Raw genomic sequence first — 19,306 nt, 5'->3', positions numbered from 1 at the left:
CCGTAGATTACTGAAAGCAGCAGCACAGGTAGATAAGAGGTTATGATGGAGCTGTATAAAACGCTGGTTAGGCCACAGCTGGAGTACTGTATACAGTTCTGGGCACCACACTATAGGAAGGATGTGATTGCACTGGAGAGGGCGAAGAGGAGATTCACCAGGATGTTGCCTGGGCTGGAGCATTTCAGTTATGAAGAGAAACTGGATCGGCTGGGACTGTTTTCCTTAGAGCAGAGAAGGCGGACGGGGGACCTGATTGAGGTATACAAAATTATGAGGGGCATTGATAGGATAGATGGGAAGGGTCAATAACCAGGGGACAAGGGGACATAGATTTAAGGCAAGGAGCAGGAGGTTTAGAGGGGATTTGAGGAAATATTTTTTCACCCAGAGGTTGGTTGGAATCTGGAACACACTGCCTGAAGTGGTGGTAGAGGCAGGAACCCTCACAACATTTAAGAAGTATTTAGATGAGCACTTGAAAGGTCATCGCATACAAAGCTAGGGGCCAAGTGCGGAAAATGGGATTAGACTGGATGGGTACTTGATGGTCGGCGCAGGCGCGTTGGGCCTGTTTCTGTGCTGTAAAACGCTTGACTATGACAATTTGTTTACAGTTATGATCTCACAAACAGCAATGACATAAATGACCAGATAACCTATATTTTTGTGATGGGTTGTGGGGTGCACTGGGAGAACTCCCATGACAGACTGTCTACAGTGCATGCATGATATAATTGCATGAAATTCTAGTGCAGTAAAATCCTTGTGCGTTGATGTCAGGAGGTTTATGTTCTGATGTGTTTACAGTGGCCTATGTTGGCCACCAGAAAATGGGCAGTCCTGACTGCTGCTTTAATAAAAATCCGACCGTTGTCCCTTCAGCTGGAGGACTCCCCAGGCAATGGGAGCAGTGGCTGAAAAACAATATAAACAGCAAATTCTCTCTTACCCCTCCCTGTTGCACCCCACCGTCTTTCATTACAAAGGCCAGGAATTAATGTCAGCTAAAGAGCTGGAGTAGCAGAGTGTTGTAGGAAGCACTTCCCCATTTGTCTAGAGGTGATGTCAGCAGATGTATAATTCTTCCACTGTCCATGTAAACCCTCGAGACCTATGTCTATATGGTTTCCATGTTCCAGGGTCTGCTCTCCATTTACCTGATTAATGCTCAGGTTTTTGTCAGGAGCAGTCTTGCTAACAGACATAAACAGAGGAGAGGTGCAGCTGGCTCTTGAGCACAGCTGTCCTGGGATTGAATGTATATTTGATGTTTAAATGCGTATCTTAGGTGTTTAGTCAAGGAGAGCTGGTGTAAAAATGAGACTGTAAGCTCTTTAACGTATTGACCTTCAGGCTGTGCTCTGCTTTTGCTTCTCTGACTAGCTAGGAAAATGAGTTTGTCATTTCCAAATAGTACATGGATGAACTCTGTTGAGGGTATCTGCCGCGTGGTCTCTAGTTTGCTGAGCAGTGCCTTCTCTGGGGCAGAAGGTGCTGTCAGCTCACCTTTGATTTGATCCATCTGCTGCACAATGTTTAGAAGTCATTCGCAGAAAGGGAAAAGGTATTATGAGTGCTTTCTGAGCACTAGGACCCCATGCAGTTAGTGTATGTACTTGGGATGGAGAGTTCCCTTGGAAATGCAGCATTTTAACCTGCTGGTTGGCCAGAGACTGTACTGGAAGTAGTGGAAAGTAAAGTACTGTAATGTAGGATTTTAGCCAAATGTGTGCAGTGCATCCAGGGTGGTCCCAGTGGTTACTGAATTTGTTTGTCTGGCTGTCATTAGATTTCTGAAGTTTTGTCTCTCTTCTTTTGACCCAGTGGTGCATTACTTCCTGGGTTGCATCCTAATAAGACATGTTTTCTACACTGAATTTTCTTTTGGCAGCTGATGCTGTTTTTTATCGGACTTAAAACATGGACTGTCCTGGCAAGTTTCAGTTTACTGGGAGAGAATCTCGGGGGGAGTATCAGTACTCATGTCGTTTCCCCTCCTTTGAAATAGAGAATGTTTCGAGATTCACGGTGTTTAAAACCTGTTTTAGAATTCTTATATGTATGTTATATGTAGAATAGGCACTTGATGTCCACAGACCTTACGTCCCTGTTTTGTTACCATTTACCATTGTAAGTTATATTCAACCGAGGTTCCATCTACCTCTCTGGTCGGCATAAAAGATCCCATGGCAATGTTTTGAAGTTGAGCAGGGGTGTTCTCCCCAGTACCCTGGTTAATATTTATCCTTCAACCAACATCAGTAAAATAAATGATCTGGTCATTATTATATCGTGGTTTGTGGGAGCTTGCTGTGTACAAATTGGCTGTCATGTTTCCTATATTCCAACAGTCAGTACACTTAAAGGATTTAATTGTCTAGGAAGCACTTTGGGGTGTCCTGAAGTTGTGCAAGGTGCTATATAAATGAATGTCTTTAAATGGGAAATGTTAATAGAAATAATTTTTCTGTGTCAACTATCATCTTGTATTTGCAGGCTCTGGCCACTGTATGGACTGGGTTTATAAACTCTTTCAACTCTGTCTCTGTTCATTAACTGACTGTGGACAATGCCAGAGTATTTTCTTTAAGCTACGAGTCTGTGCCCCGTGGTTGATCGCTTTGTTAAGAAATCTTTTCCTGTCCTAGGCTTTACATATACTACAGATAATATAACCACCTTCCAGTTCTCCTTACTCCAGCCATTCAATCCTTCATCTCTTAATTCAGTCACAACATCTCTTCAAAATGTACATTTTATGCTACAGTGCCTGGGTGTTCAATTGGCACCAATGGCTCACACTGAGATCTGGTAGTTGGTTGAATTGCATTTGATGGGTTGAGCATTACCTGGGGAGATGTTATGGTTGGATGAAGATTGTGTGCAGCTGTGAGGTAAGATGAGGAATGCAACAGCACAAAAGTAAATAGGAAGAGGTTTATTCCATTGGAGTTCTATATTTGGATCTGACCTTTGCTTGCCTTGTTGGCTATTTACTTAAATTATTGGGATGAAATTTAAGATTCCGTGCTCAAAGTTCCAGAATTCGAGGCAAGCGTATGCTTTATGGAGCCAAGTGCATTTCCCTATTTTCCCTTTATCTCACTCTGCTGCTCATGGACCCTCTGCCCCTGCTCTCACCCTTCATATGAATTTTCATGTAGCTTTCTGTGCACAGTTCTGGTGTCCATATTATAAAAAGGATATCGAGGCACTGGAGAAGGTGCAAAAACAATTTTACAAGGATAGTACCAGAACTGAGGTTATACCTACCAGAAAAAATTGAACAGGCTGGGGCTTTTATTCTGGGAGAAAAGAGAAGAGGTGTGACCTGATAGATGTCTTTGTGATTATGAAAGGGTTTGATAGAGTAGAAGATGTGTCCCATCTGTAGAGGAGGCTAAAACTAGCTGCTATAAATATAAGAAAGTCACTCAATCCATTGGGGAATTCAGGAGAACCATCTTTACCCAGAGAGTGGGAGTAGTTGAGATGAATAGCACAGATGCATTTAAGGCGAAGATAAGTACATGAGGGAAAAAGGAATAGAAGAATGCTGATAGAGTTAGGTGAAAGATGGGAGGCAGCTCTTGTGGAACATAAACACTGGCAGGGTTCAGTTGTGTTGAATGGCCTGTTTCCAAGTAATTCTATCGGCCTACTCTTGGCAGGATGAGGGGAACAAGAGTAATTTTGTTTTTCCTTTCCCCAAAGAAGCTTCGGGCGAAGATGGTATGATACCTTGTCACTGCCAAGAGGATCTTTGTTTCTTGCAATAAAGCAGTGTTTTGTTGGCACCTTTAATTCTGGACTGGGCTTTGCTCTGCCATTTAACATGGGCCAAGCAGACCCAGTTTGTTATGAACTGAACCTACTGAAGGAGACTGAACTTCTAAATATTTGTTTCAATTTCTTTTGGTTTCCCCATTTAAATCATTTTCCTCCCCCTAGACACTCTGGCTGAGAGGGAGGCTATGCACATTGTGCATTACTGCTGTTTCAGGAGCTGGGAAGTGTATAGTCGTGGTCTGAATTGACTGTTTGTTTTCAGTTCTCTGTGGGGAAGCACCTGGCTTCTTGATTTGGAAAATTTACCACATGAGCTGTGGCCTTGGACAATGCATTGTCATTCTGTGTTAGAACCACTATCTAAGCCTCTATTTTCCAAAATACACTGGCAATCTATGTATGGAAACTGCTTGTTGCCTCAACACAATATTTTGTGTACAATATTCTGAATCTGAAATGATTTGTTTTCATTCTATCCTAACTGAAGTAGAAATTAATTTCACCAAATTGCCCATAATTAAGATTTCCAATTTTCAGTGCTTATTTAAGCTTTTTTTTGGGTTACAAATCTGGGTTACATTCATGCTTAATGCTTTTTAGCTGTTCATGGTGAAGGAACAGGGTGATATGGTAGATTAGACACGAGCCTTTCATCTCTGGTACCTTGGGTTCAAATTCCACCCAGGCTGATGGGTTTAAAGTCTCCTTTGTCTGCTGGGCTGTCAGACTTTGACATGAAATGAGGTTGGCAGTCTTCCCCCGTGGGCCAGCAGTTTCCAGTGAACTTTGACACAAGCTGACCCTCACTTAATACTAAATGGGAAATTTCACTTGAGTCCACAAAGTGGCTCGTGTGGGAAATCAAAGAACAACACAGTTAGAAGGTGGTCTTGAGGTTGGAGCCGAGGGAGCTTTATTCCGCATATTACGACTGTTCGTTGATTGACTGGCTTTGATCATCACTCTACAAGTAATTGCTTTTCAACTGAAAAACTCTTCATGTGCTCTTTAACCAGAGTAAAGCTAATTCTGCACTACTCAGTCTTAACTATAGTTGGAGTGATATTCAGGTAGATATGGTTCAGTAATTCATACATGCTTACGCTGTAATATTAAATGGAAATAAACAATGTAGACCATTACTGCTTCATCTCCAGTTTGAATCATCCAGATCAAATCTCAAGATAATTAAAAATGAGTAAGTCATTTAACCCAACTTGGTACCTCCATCCAGAATGATCCTCAACTTCTCCCCATTACAGCTGCCTTGTTAGATTTACAAGGATGTTCCCAGAATTGGGAGGATGCAACTATCAGGAAGCATTGAGCAAGCTGTGTCTCTTTTCTCTGGAAAAGAGAAGATTAAGAGGAGGCCTAATAGCTGTCTTTAAAATTATGAAGGGTTCAGTAGGGTGGATGTGGAATAACAGTTTTCACATGGGTGAGTTAAGAACCAGGAGGCATAAATATGATAGCTGCTAACAGTGGAAATAAAGAATTTAGGAGGAAGTATTTTTTTTACAGAAAGTGGTGAGTTGTGGAATACACTGCCACATGGAGTATGAATCAGAGAGTGTTGAAGCATTGGCTTGTTGCCTACATGAGGGGGAAGGGAATAGAGGGATATGGGAGCAGAGTGGACAGAGGCTCGTGTGGCGTGTAACCACCAGTATAGACCACTTAAGCTGAATGGCCTGATGCTGTACCATAGAATCTATGTAATTCTCTCTAATGGACTTTGTTGTTTATCATTGGTTGGACATATCACGTCTTCGTGGACTGCCAGGCCTCTTCAACTTCATCTTTGGCAATTTTAACACCATTCGTCTAGTACATGTGTTAGCCTTTTTTCCTCCTGATGTGTAGGGCTTTCTATTTGTCTCCATCATATTTCACCTATTTTTCTGCCTATTTGGATATTTAGTCCAATCATTCCATAGTTTCTGCCCTCCTTCTGATTTCAATGCCCCTCCTGGTTTGTTATCATCTGTAAATTTGACGGATTTGCATTAGGTTCGAATCCAAATTACCTCAACGAATTAGTAACTGTAGTGTTCCCAATACTGATCCTGGGAGCATTCCACTCAGTTAGCCATCCTGAGGTAACACTAAAAATTACTCATTGCTTTCCACCCTTCAGTCAGTTTTACCCTGAATCCTTGCTGCTTTAAACTTAACTAATAGCCATTTATGTGGAACTTTGTGAAATGCTTTTTGGAAGTCAAGTACAATCCTGTCTTGGGCGTGCCATTGGTTTGGCGGCGTTTCCCCCATCTGAATCCATTTTGACTGCAATTTATTATCGCACAAAATAATCTGCGTTGATATTCTATTATTTTACGTGGGATTAGGGCAAAATGGATATTCTAATCTGTTCAAATTGCTTCATGGTCTCACCCCTTCATTTCTCTATAACCTTCACCAGACCTACAACCCTCTGAGATCTCTGAGCTTCACCAATTCTGGCCTCTTGTGCATCCCCAGTTTTCTTTGTTCCACTCTTGGTGCCCATGCCTTCAGCTGCCTAGTCCCGAAGGACTGGAATACCGTCCCTAAACCTCTCCTCCTCTCGACCTCTCTCTTTTCTCCTTTAATTTGTTCCTTAAAACCTGCCTGCTTGACCAAGCTTTTGTTCACCTGCCCCCATTATCTCTTTATATGGTTCGGTGTCAGGTTTTATCTGGTAACACTCCTGTGAAGTGCCTTGGGACATTTTACTACTTTAAAGGTGCTATATAAATGCAAGTTGTTGTTGATAGTTCTCATTTTGTAAGTAGGGCCAGTAATTGATGACTGGTTGATACACGTGACTTATTTGCACAAATGTCCTCAAGTCTCACAAGATTGCACACTTCCACCCACAGGATTCAGAACAAAATAGTTCCTTCCTGCTACATGTTTCAAATCATGGGTTTCTGGAATGAAATGGTTGTGTTTACAAGCGTGTTGTAAGACTGGGCAGTGTTCATGAGATGAGAAAGCGAAAGGGTCCCCCCGCAAGAACTTCAGCTGAGTTGTGGGGACAGATATGTTGCATTTATTGTGGAGCTGTATAGTTCCCATTGAGCGGGAGGCAGGGGAGATTTAAAGTGATGGAACAATCCAGCCTTGTTTGCAGAGTTGACCCATCTTCTTGCCCCTGAGCTTTGTACAGTTCTAATCTGAATGCTTAAAGTCTCTAGGATGCCTTACACCATCTGATATTCAGCCTCTGCAATATCAGGAGATGTGACCATCAATCCACCATCTTTCTTTAGCAGAAGATTTCTGTTTCTGGAACTTGCTCCTGGATGGTATCGCAGCATGAAACTTCATCCTTTGTACATACAAGGTAGAATGGAAATGGTGTCAGTTGCAAGTACCCTTATTTCCTATCTTAAGCAGCTTCTTATCCAGACCTTTACTCTACCCTAGCTTCCTGTAGCTTTTAATTCAATTAGAAGTCTTCCGCATGGCTCTAAACAATGAGGAGTTGCACAATTTTATCTTCAATATCATGGAGAAAGTCAGAGGTTTATCGTGTATGATGTCCCATTCTGTAACCATGGGCTATCTGTTTGTTTTTATTACTATTAATCAGGTGCTGACTACTCTTCAAAGTTACTTCAAATTGCTTTGGTTATGACAGAAGAAAATTATTTGAGTTATGAGGTGTGTTGCTTCAACTTTCCCTCTTTAACTAGATAAGCTAGTTTTGAACCTGTTGTTGATATTGGGTTAATTAATGGGCTTGTATTTGTGGGGGTCAAATTATCACCCTTTTTAGAGATGATTACATTAGTTTCTCCCAATCATGCAGAACCCTCTTACTGTTTAGCAACTCTTCCTTGATAACAGTCGGTGGTCCAAAAAATTTCCAGCCTGGTTTCCTTAAGCAGCCAGGGGTATATGTCCCGTCCAGGGGTGTCATAGAGTCATAGAGAGATACAGCACTGAAACAGGTCCTTCGGCCCACCGAGTCTGTGCCGACCAACAACCACCCATTTATACTAATCCTACATTATTAATCCTATATTCCCTACCACATCCCCACCATTCTCCTACCACCTACCTACACTAGGGGCAATTTACAATGGCCAATTTGCCTATCAACCCGCAAGTCTTTGGCTGTGGGAGGAAACTGGGGCACCTGGCGGAAACCCATGCGGTCACAGGGAGAACTTGCAAACTCCACACAGGCAGGGTCTGTTAGCTTTAACTCTGTAAATTGTCAAATATTTCTGCTTTTGTTTTTCGTTTTTTTCAAACAGAGGAGGCTAGAGGTAGATTTTATTGAGGTGTATGAAATTATGAGGGGCTTAGATTGAGTGGATAGGAAGGACCTATTTCCCTTAGCATGTGTTCAATGGCATTACTATTGCTGAATCCTCCACCATCAACATTCTGGGGGTTACCATGGACCAGCCATATGAATGCTGTGGCTACAAGAGCAGGTCAGAGGCTGGGAATTCTGCAGGGGGTAACTCACCTTCTGACTCCCCAAAACCTGCCCACCTTCTACAAGGCACAAGTCAGGAGTGTGATGGAATACTCTCCACTTGCTAAATGAGTCCAGCTCCAACAAAGAAAAGCTCAACACCATCCAGGACAAAGTAGCCCGCTTGATTGGTATCCCATCCACCACCTTCAACATTCACTCCCTCCACCAGTGATGCACAGTGGCAAAAGTGTGTACCATCTACAAGATGCACTGCTGCAACTTGCCAAGGCTCCTTCAACAGCACCTTCCAAACCTGCGACCTCTACCACCCGGAAGGACAAGGGTAGCAGATGCATGGAACACCACCACCTGCAAGTTTCCCTCCAAGCCACGCACTATCCTGGCTGGAACTATATTGCCGTTCCTTCACTGTGGCTGGGTCAAAACACCCTCCCTAACAGCACTGTGGGTGTACCTACACCATAAGGACTGCAGTGGCTCAAGAAGGTGGTTTACCCACACCTTCTCAAGGGCAACTAGGGATGGGCAATAAATGTTGGCCATGCCAGCGATGCTCTAATCCCATGAACCAGTAAAATAAAGGTCAACAACCAGTGGGGATAAGATTTAAAGTAATTGGTAGAAGGACTAGAGGGGAATTGAGGGGAGATCTTTTCACCTAGAGGATGTGGGGGTCTGGAGCTGACTGCCTGAAAGGGTAGTAGAGGCAGAAACCCTCAACTCATTAAAATGTACTTGCATATGCACTTGAAGTGCTGTAACATACAAGGTTTTCTGACCAAGAGCTGGAAAGTCAGATCCGGCTGAATCGCTTTTTTGTTTGGCTGGCACAGAAACGATTGGCCAAATGGGCACCTCCTTTTGTGTTGTACACATCTATGATTGTATTCTATAAAATCCTGTGATGTACTGAACAACCCGAGTATCATGTTAGTTTGTATTTATCACTCCACTAGATATATCTAGAATTGATTTTTCAACCATCTTACCTTCTTAATAAATTCATTGTGTTGCCTGTGATTGCTCTTTAACTGGCAAATTCATAGCATAATCTTTGATAACTGTGGTTAGAATTTAACATAAGAATGGATACAGAAAAATTGGGTTTGTAGATTAAGGTTAAAAGAGCATAGTGTTGGGACCAATCCTGTAGATTGACAGGCTGTGTCAGCATGGTTCAACAGGGAGAAATTCTGTTCCACAGTTGGAAGGTTGTGGGTCTAAACCCAACCGTGAACTTGACTGCATAATCTAGGCTGACACTTGATTCAGTGCTGCTGTGGTTGGGATAAGACCATTAATATGTCTGGTTGCTCAAATGGAGGTTAAAGATTTCATGCACTGTTTAAAGAGCAGGGTGTTTTCCTGATGGCGTGGCCAAATCCTTTGCTTACCCAAAAACAAGTTTATTTGCTATGTATGCAAAATGGCTTTTGCGTTGACTTACATGACAGTGACTGCACTTCAAAAGTAATCCATTTGTGTAAAGCACTTTGAGGACGTCCTGATGACATGATAAAGCCTTTTTTCTGTATTCAGGTTGCAAAATTCCTGCATTTTCCCACCTGTTGTTTCTGACTGAACTTGGAAGCAATTGGAATAACCACCACAGCAAGCTTGCGGTTAACCACTAAGGTGACTGCGTTATACATTAAAGCCTTTTGTTTAATTTTAAGAATGTAGGAACAAGGAATGCCTTTCAGCCCATCTCACTGAGCCTTTTCGCATGTGTTGTCTGCCCTTTGGACTCTGCCCCACCCTTTTAATGTGAGGGAAGGTGCCGGTAAGTGTCTTTGAGGGGTTGGAGAGAAAATCAAGAAAAAACCCAGGTAGCTGTCTTAAAGAAGAATGCAAAAGGGTGGAAAAGCACAGCAGATCAATCTGCATCTGAAAGAGAAAGCTAGGTTAATGTTTTCGATGTTATTCTTTGAGAGAAGTGCTAGAGTAAGCCTGAATATAAAGTAACCCTTTTATAGGACTGGTGAGGACAAGTCAGGACTTGTCCAAGAGAACAAAAAGGGGAGTGTGTAACAACAGGTAAAGGGCAAGAGTTCAAATCAACTTATGTCTTTCGCTGAAGACGCAGTGAGTGGCTCTGAATAGCCTGTGGGCATGTTTTTAATGATGGAATGAGGGCTAAAGTGCTGTGCACTTTGATCTCCATTGAGGATTAGATGGGCAGGGAAAGGTGAAGGCAAGAAGGAGTGAGCGTTAACTGGAAAGGATTGCAGTTTTTCAACATGTTTTTTTTTCCGTCACCGAATATTGGTTGAACGCTCTGCCCCACATTGTTTACCATCCTGTTCTAAAGTGCTGGTATCCTGTTTGACTGTAGAAAATTAGAGCTGGCTCAAAAGGCAATTGTTTTTGACAGCATTGTCTTGGCAAAGCTCTCAACCCTGGCATTCACCAACTTGTTTTATTGGCAAAATATTGCATTTAATTCAATTTCTGTGGCATGTCTACCCGTCATGGAAAACCTGCTTTGGGTTTATTGGGATTAAAATATATATCTGGTTCTGAACTAGCATGAATTCTTTTCTGTACTCCAGTCTATCTTATCATGTCTGCAGCCTGCCAATTTCTCTGCTAGTTATTGCCTTGATACTTCTGTGCCCGTCATTGCCCTCTTGTTATTCGCCCATCATTGCCTGGCGCTCACCGCCAGCTGGTAGATTGCACCTGAGTGGCTTTTCTGTGTTTTGATGTGTAGTAGATTGGTATCATATAACTTATGTGCCTTGGTGGTTCACTGGCAGTTAATTTTTCTGTCCACTGATGTTTGTTTGTGTCTCATGCACAATTTTTTACCTTTTCCAGGCAATGATGCACTCACATCGAAGGAGAAGTTGTGAGGAGGGCACGATAAGAACCTAACACACCGGCACTAGTCCAGGGCCACTGAGCAGAGAAAGAGATCTTTTCACAAGGAAGCTGAATCTAAGATGTCCTTAAGCAGCAGTAGTTCAGCTGGGAAAGGTGTGGATTCGAATGCTGTTGATGCCTACGACAGTGGGGATGAGTGGGATATCGGAGTTGGGAATTTAATTATTGACTTGGACGCAGACTTGGAAAAAGACCAGCAGAAAATGGAGATGTCAGGGTCAAAAGATGGGAGCATCCCAGTGCCAAGCGCAGTGGCAGCTCTCCCAGAGAATATCAAGTTTGTCACACCAGTTCAAGCACCTCAGGCCAAGGAGAGCAAATCGAAGGCTAAGAGGAGCAAAAATGCAAAGGATGGGGGTAAATCTGTATCTGCTGCTTCCCTCTACACTGTGGGAGAATCGGGAAATGGGAAGAAAGAGATACAGGGGCGTTCTGGGGATATGACGAATCCCAGTGGACTGGGGTCTTCCAACAGCACATCCAAAGGGTCGGAAAAGGGCCCAAAGACTGCCCGGAATGGAGCCGGATCGAAAAAGGAAAAAGAGGGTGGATCGAGCAAAAGCAAAAAAGATAGAAGTGAGAGCAGTGGAGGTGCGCAGCCACCTCCTGGGAACGATCCAAATGCTGCACAACAGCTGGGGTTGGGGTCAGGAACAAAGAGCAGCTCATTTGAATGTGCTCAGGGTGCAAGCTGCACAGATGGGGCTGCAGTTCAATTGCTGGATTTAGGAAATGCACCAGTGGATAGCAACACCATCTCCAACCTGTTGGGAATTAAAACTGAGTCAGAGGAAGTTGAGAGCGAGTGTCGACCACTGAAGAAGATCAAAACAGAGAAGGTAAGAGCAGTGGTAGTTTCGAATCCTTTGATAAATTCCAATATAGTAATGGGATTGTTACTTGTTAATCTGACCTTGTAGGAAGAGGTCCAGTTTGACATGTTTTTGTTTAACTCTGAATGCTCATGACATCATTAGGGACATTGGGCGGAGCATTTATTGGGGATGTTGCATGGGGGATGAATTAATACCAGTGGGAGAACTTATTAACTGGGTAGTACAGACTCAGTTTGCTTGCTCTGTACACCAGGCTGCCATTTACCTGCCCAGGTGACATCAGCTGCTCAACGAGAAATAATTGCAGAGAAATGAGCCAAAGAGTGCTAGAATACTTGATGCTGTATGCAGTTAGATTTTTTTGAAGTGATGGTGAGAATTGCCGTTTAAACGTTTAGATTTAAGCTAGCCCAGAGGAACTGGGTCCCAGTGCTGTAATAATGATCGACACTTAAACCTGATCTCACTAAATGAGGATTGTGCACCTTGTTGTCTGTGTTGAAGTCACTGGGTGGGGGAAATTGGGGGTCAAGTTTAATTAATTCTCACAACCTGGTGGAGCGTGGAGTCTGCTGCTGTTTCATTGTATTGCCACCATGCCACTTGAACAGCTTGACACCATCCAAGACAATGCAGCCCGCTTGTTTGGCACCCCCTCCAGCACCTTAAATATTCGCTCCCTCCACCACCAGTGCATAGTGGCAGCAGTGAGTACCATTTACAAGATGCATTGCAGCAACTCTCCTTCGGCACCTTCCAAACCCATGACCTCTACCACCTGGAAGGACAAGGGCAGCAGAGGAAAGAAACACCACCAGCTGCAAGTTCCCCTCCAAGCCATATACTAACCTGAATTGGAATTATATCGCCATTCCTTCTCTCTCACTGGGTCAAAATCCTGGAACTCCCTACTTAATAGCTCTGTGCGTGCACCTGCAACACATACACTGCAGCAGTTCAAGAAGGTGGCTCACCACCACCTTCTCAAGGGCAATTAGGGATGGGCAATAAATGCTGGCCTTGCCAGCAATGTCACATCCCAAGAATGAATGAAAAAAAGGTTGCAATATATAAAAAATACATCATTGGCTATGTAAACCCTGATGTCATGAAAGGTGCTGTAAAAATGTAAGCTGCTTCTTTCCTCTCTATTTGTTGTTGGCATCCTTCCATCTATGAAAGATGATGGACATGCAGTAAACAATCCATTTAGACGGGGTGTCTTCTCTTTGTGCACCTTTGTTGAAGACTGTGAAGACCAATCCTTGAGAGGCAGGTTCTGCCCAAAGTGCCACATGTGAAGCTGCCAAGTGACGTTGTGAATAGTTGTTTTCAGTGTTGGCATCTGTTGCCAAGCTGCCGTAGCCACTGGTCATCGTGGTAGTGCACATCAGCAGGATGTGTCGCCATTTCCCTTTTTAACCAGCTAGTGACTCCCAAGTGCGATAGTCGACATTTTGGGCCCTCATATCACGCTTGCAAGCATCCTTGAAACAGAGCTTTGGGTGTCCCACTGGTCATCTGACCCTGGTTACCTCACCGTACAGAACGTTCTTGTGTGTGCGACTGTCTTCCATCCTGCGGACGTGTCTGATCCACTGAAGCCGCTTCTGTTTGATTAGTGCCAACACACTTGGGAGCTCTGTCTTTGAGGTGACTGCACATTTGTGATTTTGTCCTGCCAGGATGTACCCATAAATGTGCCGCAGACAGCGACGATGGAAGTTATTGAGCTTCTTTTCCTGGTAACTGTAAGTTGCCAATGTTTCACAGCCATGCAGCAAGGTGCTGAGGACACAGGCCTTATAAGCCATCAGCTTGGTTCTAAGGGTCAGCTTGGTGTTAGAATCCTTTCTATTTATATTGCAACAAATCTGCCACCTCTACCTCACCTCTTCTATCAGTATTTTGAAATGCTAGAATATTATGATCCAGTGGTTGTTTGCCGTTTTCTTGTGTTATGATTTTACTGGGGGGGCTCCATATTTATATGAGGCTCCTGTCAAAGGCCGCTTATTGATCTTGGGACTCTGGGTACAGACCCCGTGAGCCTGCGTGGTCATCTACCTCTGCTTTATACAGCACCAACAGTCTCATTTGCTAACATAACGTTGTTCCATTTTGTGATTGGGCTTCCCTAGAGCAGACAAAACAAAATTGGGAATGAGAGCTGATTTTTCATTCCCCTTTATTTGAAAAATGTCTGTCTACAGCACTATGAGGGTCTGCTGATTATCTAATAGCAAAGCTGCAGACACTTGAATCTTTGTGCTTGTTTACCACAAAGGTTTCAACCTCCTACACCCAGTTCTAGTTTAACTATTGGCCCCTCTGCATGTTTGCTGACCATAGAGCGTATTTTGCAAGTAAATATTTGGCTACCTATTTGGCACAGTGAGGAGTGCGTGACTAACTCAGACTTCTCATGTTAGTAACATAGTGAGGAGAATCTGAATAATTCAGACATCTCAATGAGGGACACAATGAGGAATGTCTGAATAACATAGACCCTTCAAAACAGTTGACATTGTGAGGTGAATAATGGCGCATCACATTCATGTTACTGTCTAGGATCCAAAATCTAAAGAGTGGTGTGTAGAGGCAGCCAGTCTTGATGATTTTGACTGGGGTTGGGCTCCAGTGAAGGGTATATGAGATGCAAGGAGAGGGGAAGGCAAGCTTGGCTGACTGGGATACTGCAGTGTTTGAGTTAGTGGAATTGAGACCATATTTATGAGTTCTCAAATGACACAAGTGGATAGAATTAGAGAATTCAGTCTTGCTTTGATGAAAAGAATGTTGTCGGAGCACGTGGTGTATTTCACTGACATCTCCCTGTGGAAAATCACTTCAAACAACAGCAATTCCAAGGCAAGTGTTTTTCACTCCTCTGGTTTCCAACAAAGTGACAACATTTGCACTGACTAACAACTCAAATGTTTTTAAGAGATAACCTGCAAATGGTAATTAACTGCGGACAGGACTGGCTGCTGTCGGAGAGAAAAAAAGGCAGCAGTTGTTGTTTCTGCTTGCTGTCTGGTGACCTCTATTGGGGATGGGCCAGGTAAGCAGAGGAGCCAAGGTTCGTCAGCTCTCCATGTCCCCAGCAGCACTGCACTTGTGGGAATGAGGGAGAGTGATTGAGGGAGGGGGAGGGCGATGGTGGGGTCCAGTACATTCCCAAAGCCAGTGTTGCAGTGTAAATCACCTTAAAGGTGCTTGGTCCTCACCTCACATAACATACCTGCAGAGTGCACTGGAGAAGCGACAGAACAGGAATCATTGTGGCCAGCAGTAGTGCAAAGGATTCAGTGGCAAAGTTTCTCCTCTTGGATCACATGCAGTGCAGTGATCCTGTTTATACAGCCTGCAGGATGTTGGTACAAGTGTGAAAACAGTAGTCAGTAACCTGATTATAGAACTGAGCTGAGGATAAGGGGCTGAAATGCCTGCTCCACTGCGTGGCGTTTATTTTGAACTGATGAAGGGTGATCTTCAGCTTGATAGTGGGCTGTGTCTAAGAAGGTTGCTGGCTGCATGTCCCTTTAGTAACGCATCTGATATTTTAGTGCAGACTGTGGTCTGATACACATTAAATGCTATACTGTGAGATCCGTATGGAAATTCCTTCAGTTGTAGCTCAATCAGCGTGGTTGATAGAGTCTAACAGTACAGAAAGAGGCTATTTGGCCCATCAGTCAGCTTTCTCCCCCAAAACCCTGAAAATTTTACTTCACAGATCAGTTAATTTGGGGAGGGGTTGGGTGGAACGTCGTGTGCTGATCCAAAATCTTGATTTTTTTTCCCCCCCTGCCCCCCACAGGCTGGAATTTTCCTCACTGGGGAGCTTTTCTTTTGTTGCTTTGGCTGTTGGGTCCAGCTCTGGTCTTGTTCTGCAGATGCTGAATGTGACTCGGTTTCGGTGTTTGCAGCCCAGCCTTTGTAGTTTTTAATTGACTTGGCTGTGAATTTATGGGATATCACGGATGCCTCTACACCTAAACATGTGAACAGGCAAATGGGTCACTGTGGCAACATGGCTTTCTATAAATGCAGTTAACAAGTGAGTTTGTTTGTTGCCTGCCTTCTCCCTTTTCATTCTGTCTCCTGATGACTTTCCTCTTCTCATCACATAGAACAGCACAAAAAAAGTCCATTTATGTTGGCCTGAGAGAATTGCAATGCTGTTTAGTACATGTTTTCAATAAAGAGCAACCTACCTGGCACTGTCATTGACACGGTTCATTTTTGCTTCTTCCTAGACCTAGGAGCACATTTACTTTTAACACTATACCCTGACTATTCTGCAGGGACCAGTGGTTTTAAAAAAAAGTTTCATTGTTCATGTGCAAGAAATGCATGACTCTGTGTGTAACTAAGGTGTGTGGGGAAGATTCCTGAGCTTGGGTGCTTGTGGCCAGCTGCTTTCACCAACTTGTCAAACCATGAAAACTTTCTATGATTTAGCTAGGCTGTCATCACATCTGGTAGCTCCAAGTATAAATCCAGTGCTCCTTTTCTGTATTAAACAAGGCAAGGGACAGGTGAGCTGACAAAATTAACAGCCTGGATACTGATTTTCACATGGGGTGGCTGGGGGTTGGTCTTTTCCAGTCTTGTTATCTTGGGAGGTGGCTGCTTATTGTGGAGATGCAGTGAAGTGGTTGGATAGCAACTGAGGCACATGTGCTTCTGAGAAAGGCGAGAGAGAAAGGTGTCGGGGGACTGGATGTTTTCGAACTAGTAATTACACTGTGGAGACCACCAGACTGTGAAACAGACATTACCAGGCCATGAACTCTGGCCTGTGTGCTGCTCAAGCACTGTTTACTTTGGGCATTGATGAATTGTTTCTGGCTGCTCGTTCCATTACCAGGGCTGTATCTCTTTAAATAATACTGAAGTTACAGCTGCTTTATGCAGAGATAGACCCAAAGAAATGTGATTTTTTTTTTTTGACAATGATCAGTGGTAGTTGCTTGGTCAGTACAGAGATTGGCAATCCCTACCTTCTTGTGACCCGGGAACCAAGAATCTCAGAAGGAATCTGGGCACTAGGAAAAGAGTAGTTACTGGCGCCGTAGGCATACAGTTTGTTTGTATAATCTGCACAGAAAGAGCTTTTCCGCGCATACTGATGAGTGAATGATTGATTGATATGGTTTGGTTGTGTACTGTACATTAGGAACTGAGATTTTCGCATGGTTTTTGCTTTTCATATGGAATTAACTCACTGACTTAAGCCCTGCACACCAGACAGATTGATCTGTTTATTACTGGGACTCATGCACTATTGGAGTCTCTCGGGCATGAGGTGAGTTCAAGTGTCTGCCAGGGATCAGTTAGTCACTTAGCTCTGACCTACATCGCAACATTTGCAGTACATAGCCTCTGTCTAATCAGTTCAGTATGGATATCTGTCTAAGTGTGGAAGGCAGAACTGACTCTGCTAACTCCGTAATATCTTGGATACTGTAAGTTGTGCATCCTTGCGGGTTTTGTATTCCTGTAAATCTGGGGTGTGATCTGTAAAAGGCACAGTGGCTGTGCTGTTGTGTAAGGCTGGTGTCAGCCCTTTTGCCCTTTGCTGTTCTGTTTCCCTGCACCTTGCATAAGTATCATGGGGGCAGGGGGGAGTGTGGGTGACGTGCTGCCATTCCTTTGGGAACAGGAAAATGTAAGGATTAGGAAGCAAGTCCTCACCTGTCCTCCAGGGTTAGATGATATGTATCACGGAGGACAAGGGGAACCGAATCCTAAAATAGAGGAAGATGTAACATCTTGCATTATTTTCATTCACACGTCACCCCACCCTATTTCTTCCCTTCTCCTGATAGTTGATGACCCTGTCAACAGGAATCTCTGGTTTCACTGTCTTTTCAAAACACATTCTCTCTGTTTATTATCTGCTCAGGCTTGATTCTCAGCCAATCAAATCAAACATTCTCTCCTTTCTCCTCCTTCCCTCCATGTCTGGAATTACAGTACAACTTGTTGGGTTCCACCCCTGCCCACCACTCTTCCCCACCCCCCCCACTGAAAGTTTAGAGTTTTACCAGCATTAAAGATGGGTGGAGTTGTAACTGTAGACTTTTGAAGAAACTGCTGTGAAAAAGTGGAAGTAATTTATCTGACACTTTACATGAAGTGTGAAAATTGTTATCTTGAGTGAATCACTTGATTGGTAAAACCTATTTTGCCAGTTTTCTTCTGCCACTCTGAGTGTCTTATGCTATGAATTACTTCTGTTTGAAAGTGTTTTCATGTTTATTTGGGAAATCAATGCACTGGAAAGCTAAAAACAACCTCCATTGCACGTCACAAGATTGGTTTCAATGCAGGAGGCCCTTTAGTCCATTTTCTTCATTTAGTTGTGGGTAATAGTGGGCAGGCTATATTTATTGTCCATCCCTAGTTGCCCTGTGAAGCGTTACTTCTATAATAATTGCTTTTTACAATTGAGTGACTTGTTGACAGGGCTTTAAAACTTAACGATGTGCTATGGGACTGGAAGCATGCACAGGGTTGAGAAGTAGGGGTGGCAGGTTCTTAATCTTAAGGTTGTACTGACCTTACTGTAGTTTCATCACAGCCTCCAGCTGTTCCTTAAATAAGTCCAGTGTCCAGACACCAGCCCCGCCTCCTGTGGCAGCCCTCTTTTTATAAAGCAATGTCTCTTGATCCCCTAAACTTGTTCTTCACAACCCTCTCACTCTATGACCAGAACTTGTATTCAGTATTCCAGAAAGATACTGCCTGAGAATTAGAATAGAACCGATTAGACACCATTACCCAGTGCCCTGTTTTCCTTGCATTTGTCCATGATCCTCATACTCATTTTGCTGTCTACTCTGAAGTTACAGTCCTCACAAGTGACCATTCTTAACTCCCTTTAAAAACCTCTCTTCGTTTCCCTTTAGCCTATTCTGATTCTATGCCTTACTCTTGATACTCACTGAGCCTGGGTTTTTAAAGGAGTCTCTTATTTGAGCTTTAGGAATTCTAGATACAATACATCCAATGGATATTGAAGTCTGAGGGTAATTGGGAAAGGTCTAAACATTTATTAGGTTCATTATGTTTTTCAATAACTTTGAACTAAACTGAAACTCATGAAACTAAGTGATGGTGTCATGTTTAGAAAACACTCTAGTCTTCTTACCGAACCAGACTGACTACTTCACCCAGAGAGTGGTGAGCTGTGGAATTCGCTACTACAGAAAGCAGTTGAGGCCAAAACATTGTATGTTTTCAAGAAGGAGTTAGATATAGCTCTTGGGTCTAAAGGGATCAAAGGGTATGGGGCGAAGGCGAGAACAGATTACTGAGTTGAATGATCAGCCATCTCATA

At 43.4% G+C, this 19,306-nt stretch overlaps 1 protein-coding gene across 6 annotated transcripts in view; it reads left to right on the top strand.

Annotated features, from left to right (window-relative positions):
* The window catches only part of LOC137350609 (zinc finger protein 609-like), a 209,871-nt gene that overhangs the window by 9,294 nt on the left and 181,271 nt on the right, over nt 1–19,306 (top strand). For 5 of the 6 annotated variants that reach the window (XM_068015340.1, XM_068015338.1, XM_068015336.1 and 2 more), the window contains exon 2: nt 11,054–11,958. In XM_068015340.1, coding sequence (XP_067871441.1) covers nt 11,179–11,958 — 780 coding nt within the window. In that variant the 5' untranslated portion in view covers nt 11,054–11,178. Of the gene's footprint in view, nt 1–9,782; nt 9,869–11,053; nt 11,959–19,306 lie in introns of those variants that run through there. The other variant, XM_068015335.1, reaches the window with a different exon arrangement.

The sequence above is a fragment of the Heterodontus francisci genome, chromosome 35 (genome assembly GCF_036365525.1).
Source record: "Heterodontus francisci isolate sHetFra1 chromosome 35, sHetFra1.hap1, whole genome shotgun sequence".
Classification (NCBI taxonomy): Eukaryota; Metazoa; Chordata; class Chondrichthyes; order Heterodontiformes; family Heterodontidae; genus Heterodontus; species Heterodontus francisci.
This window is presented reverse-complemented; position numbering and strand designations above follow the sequence as displayed.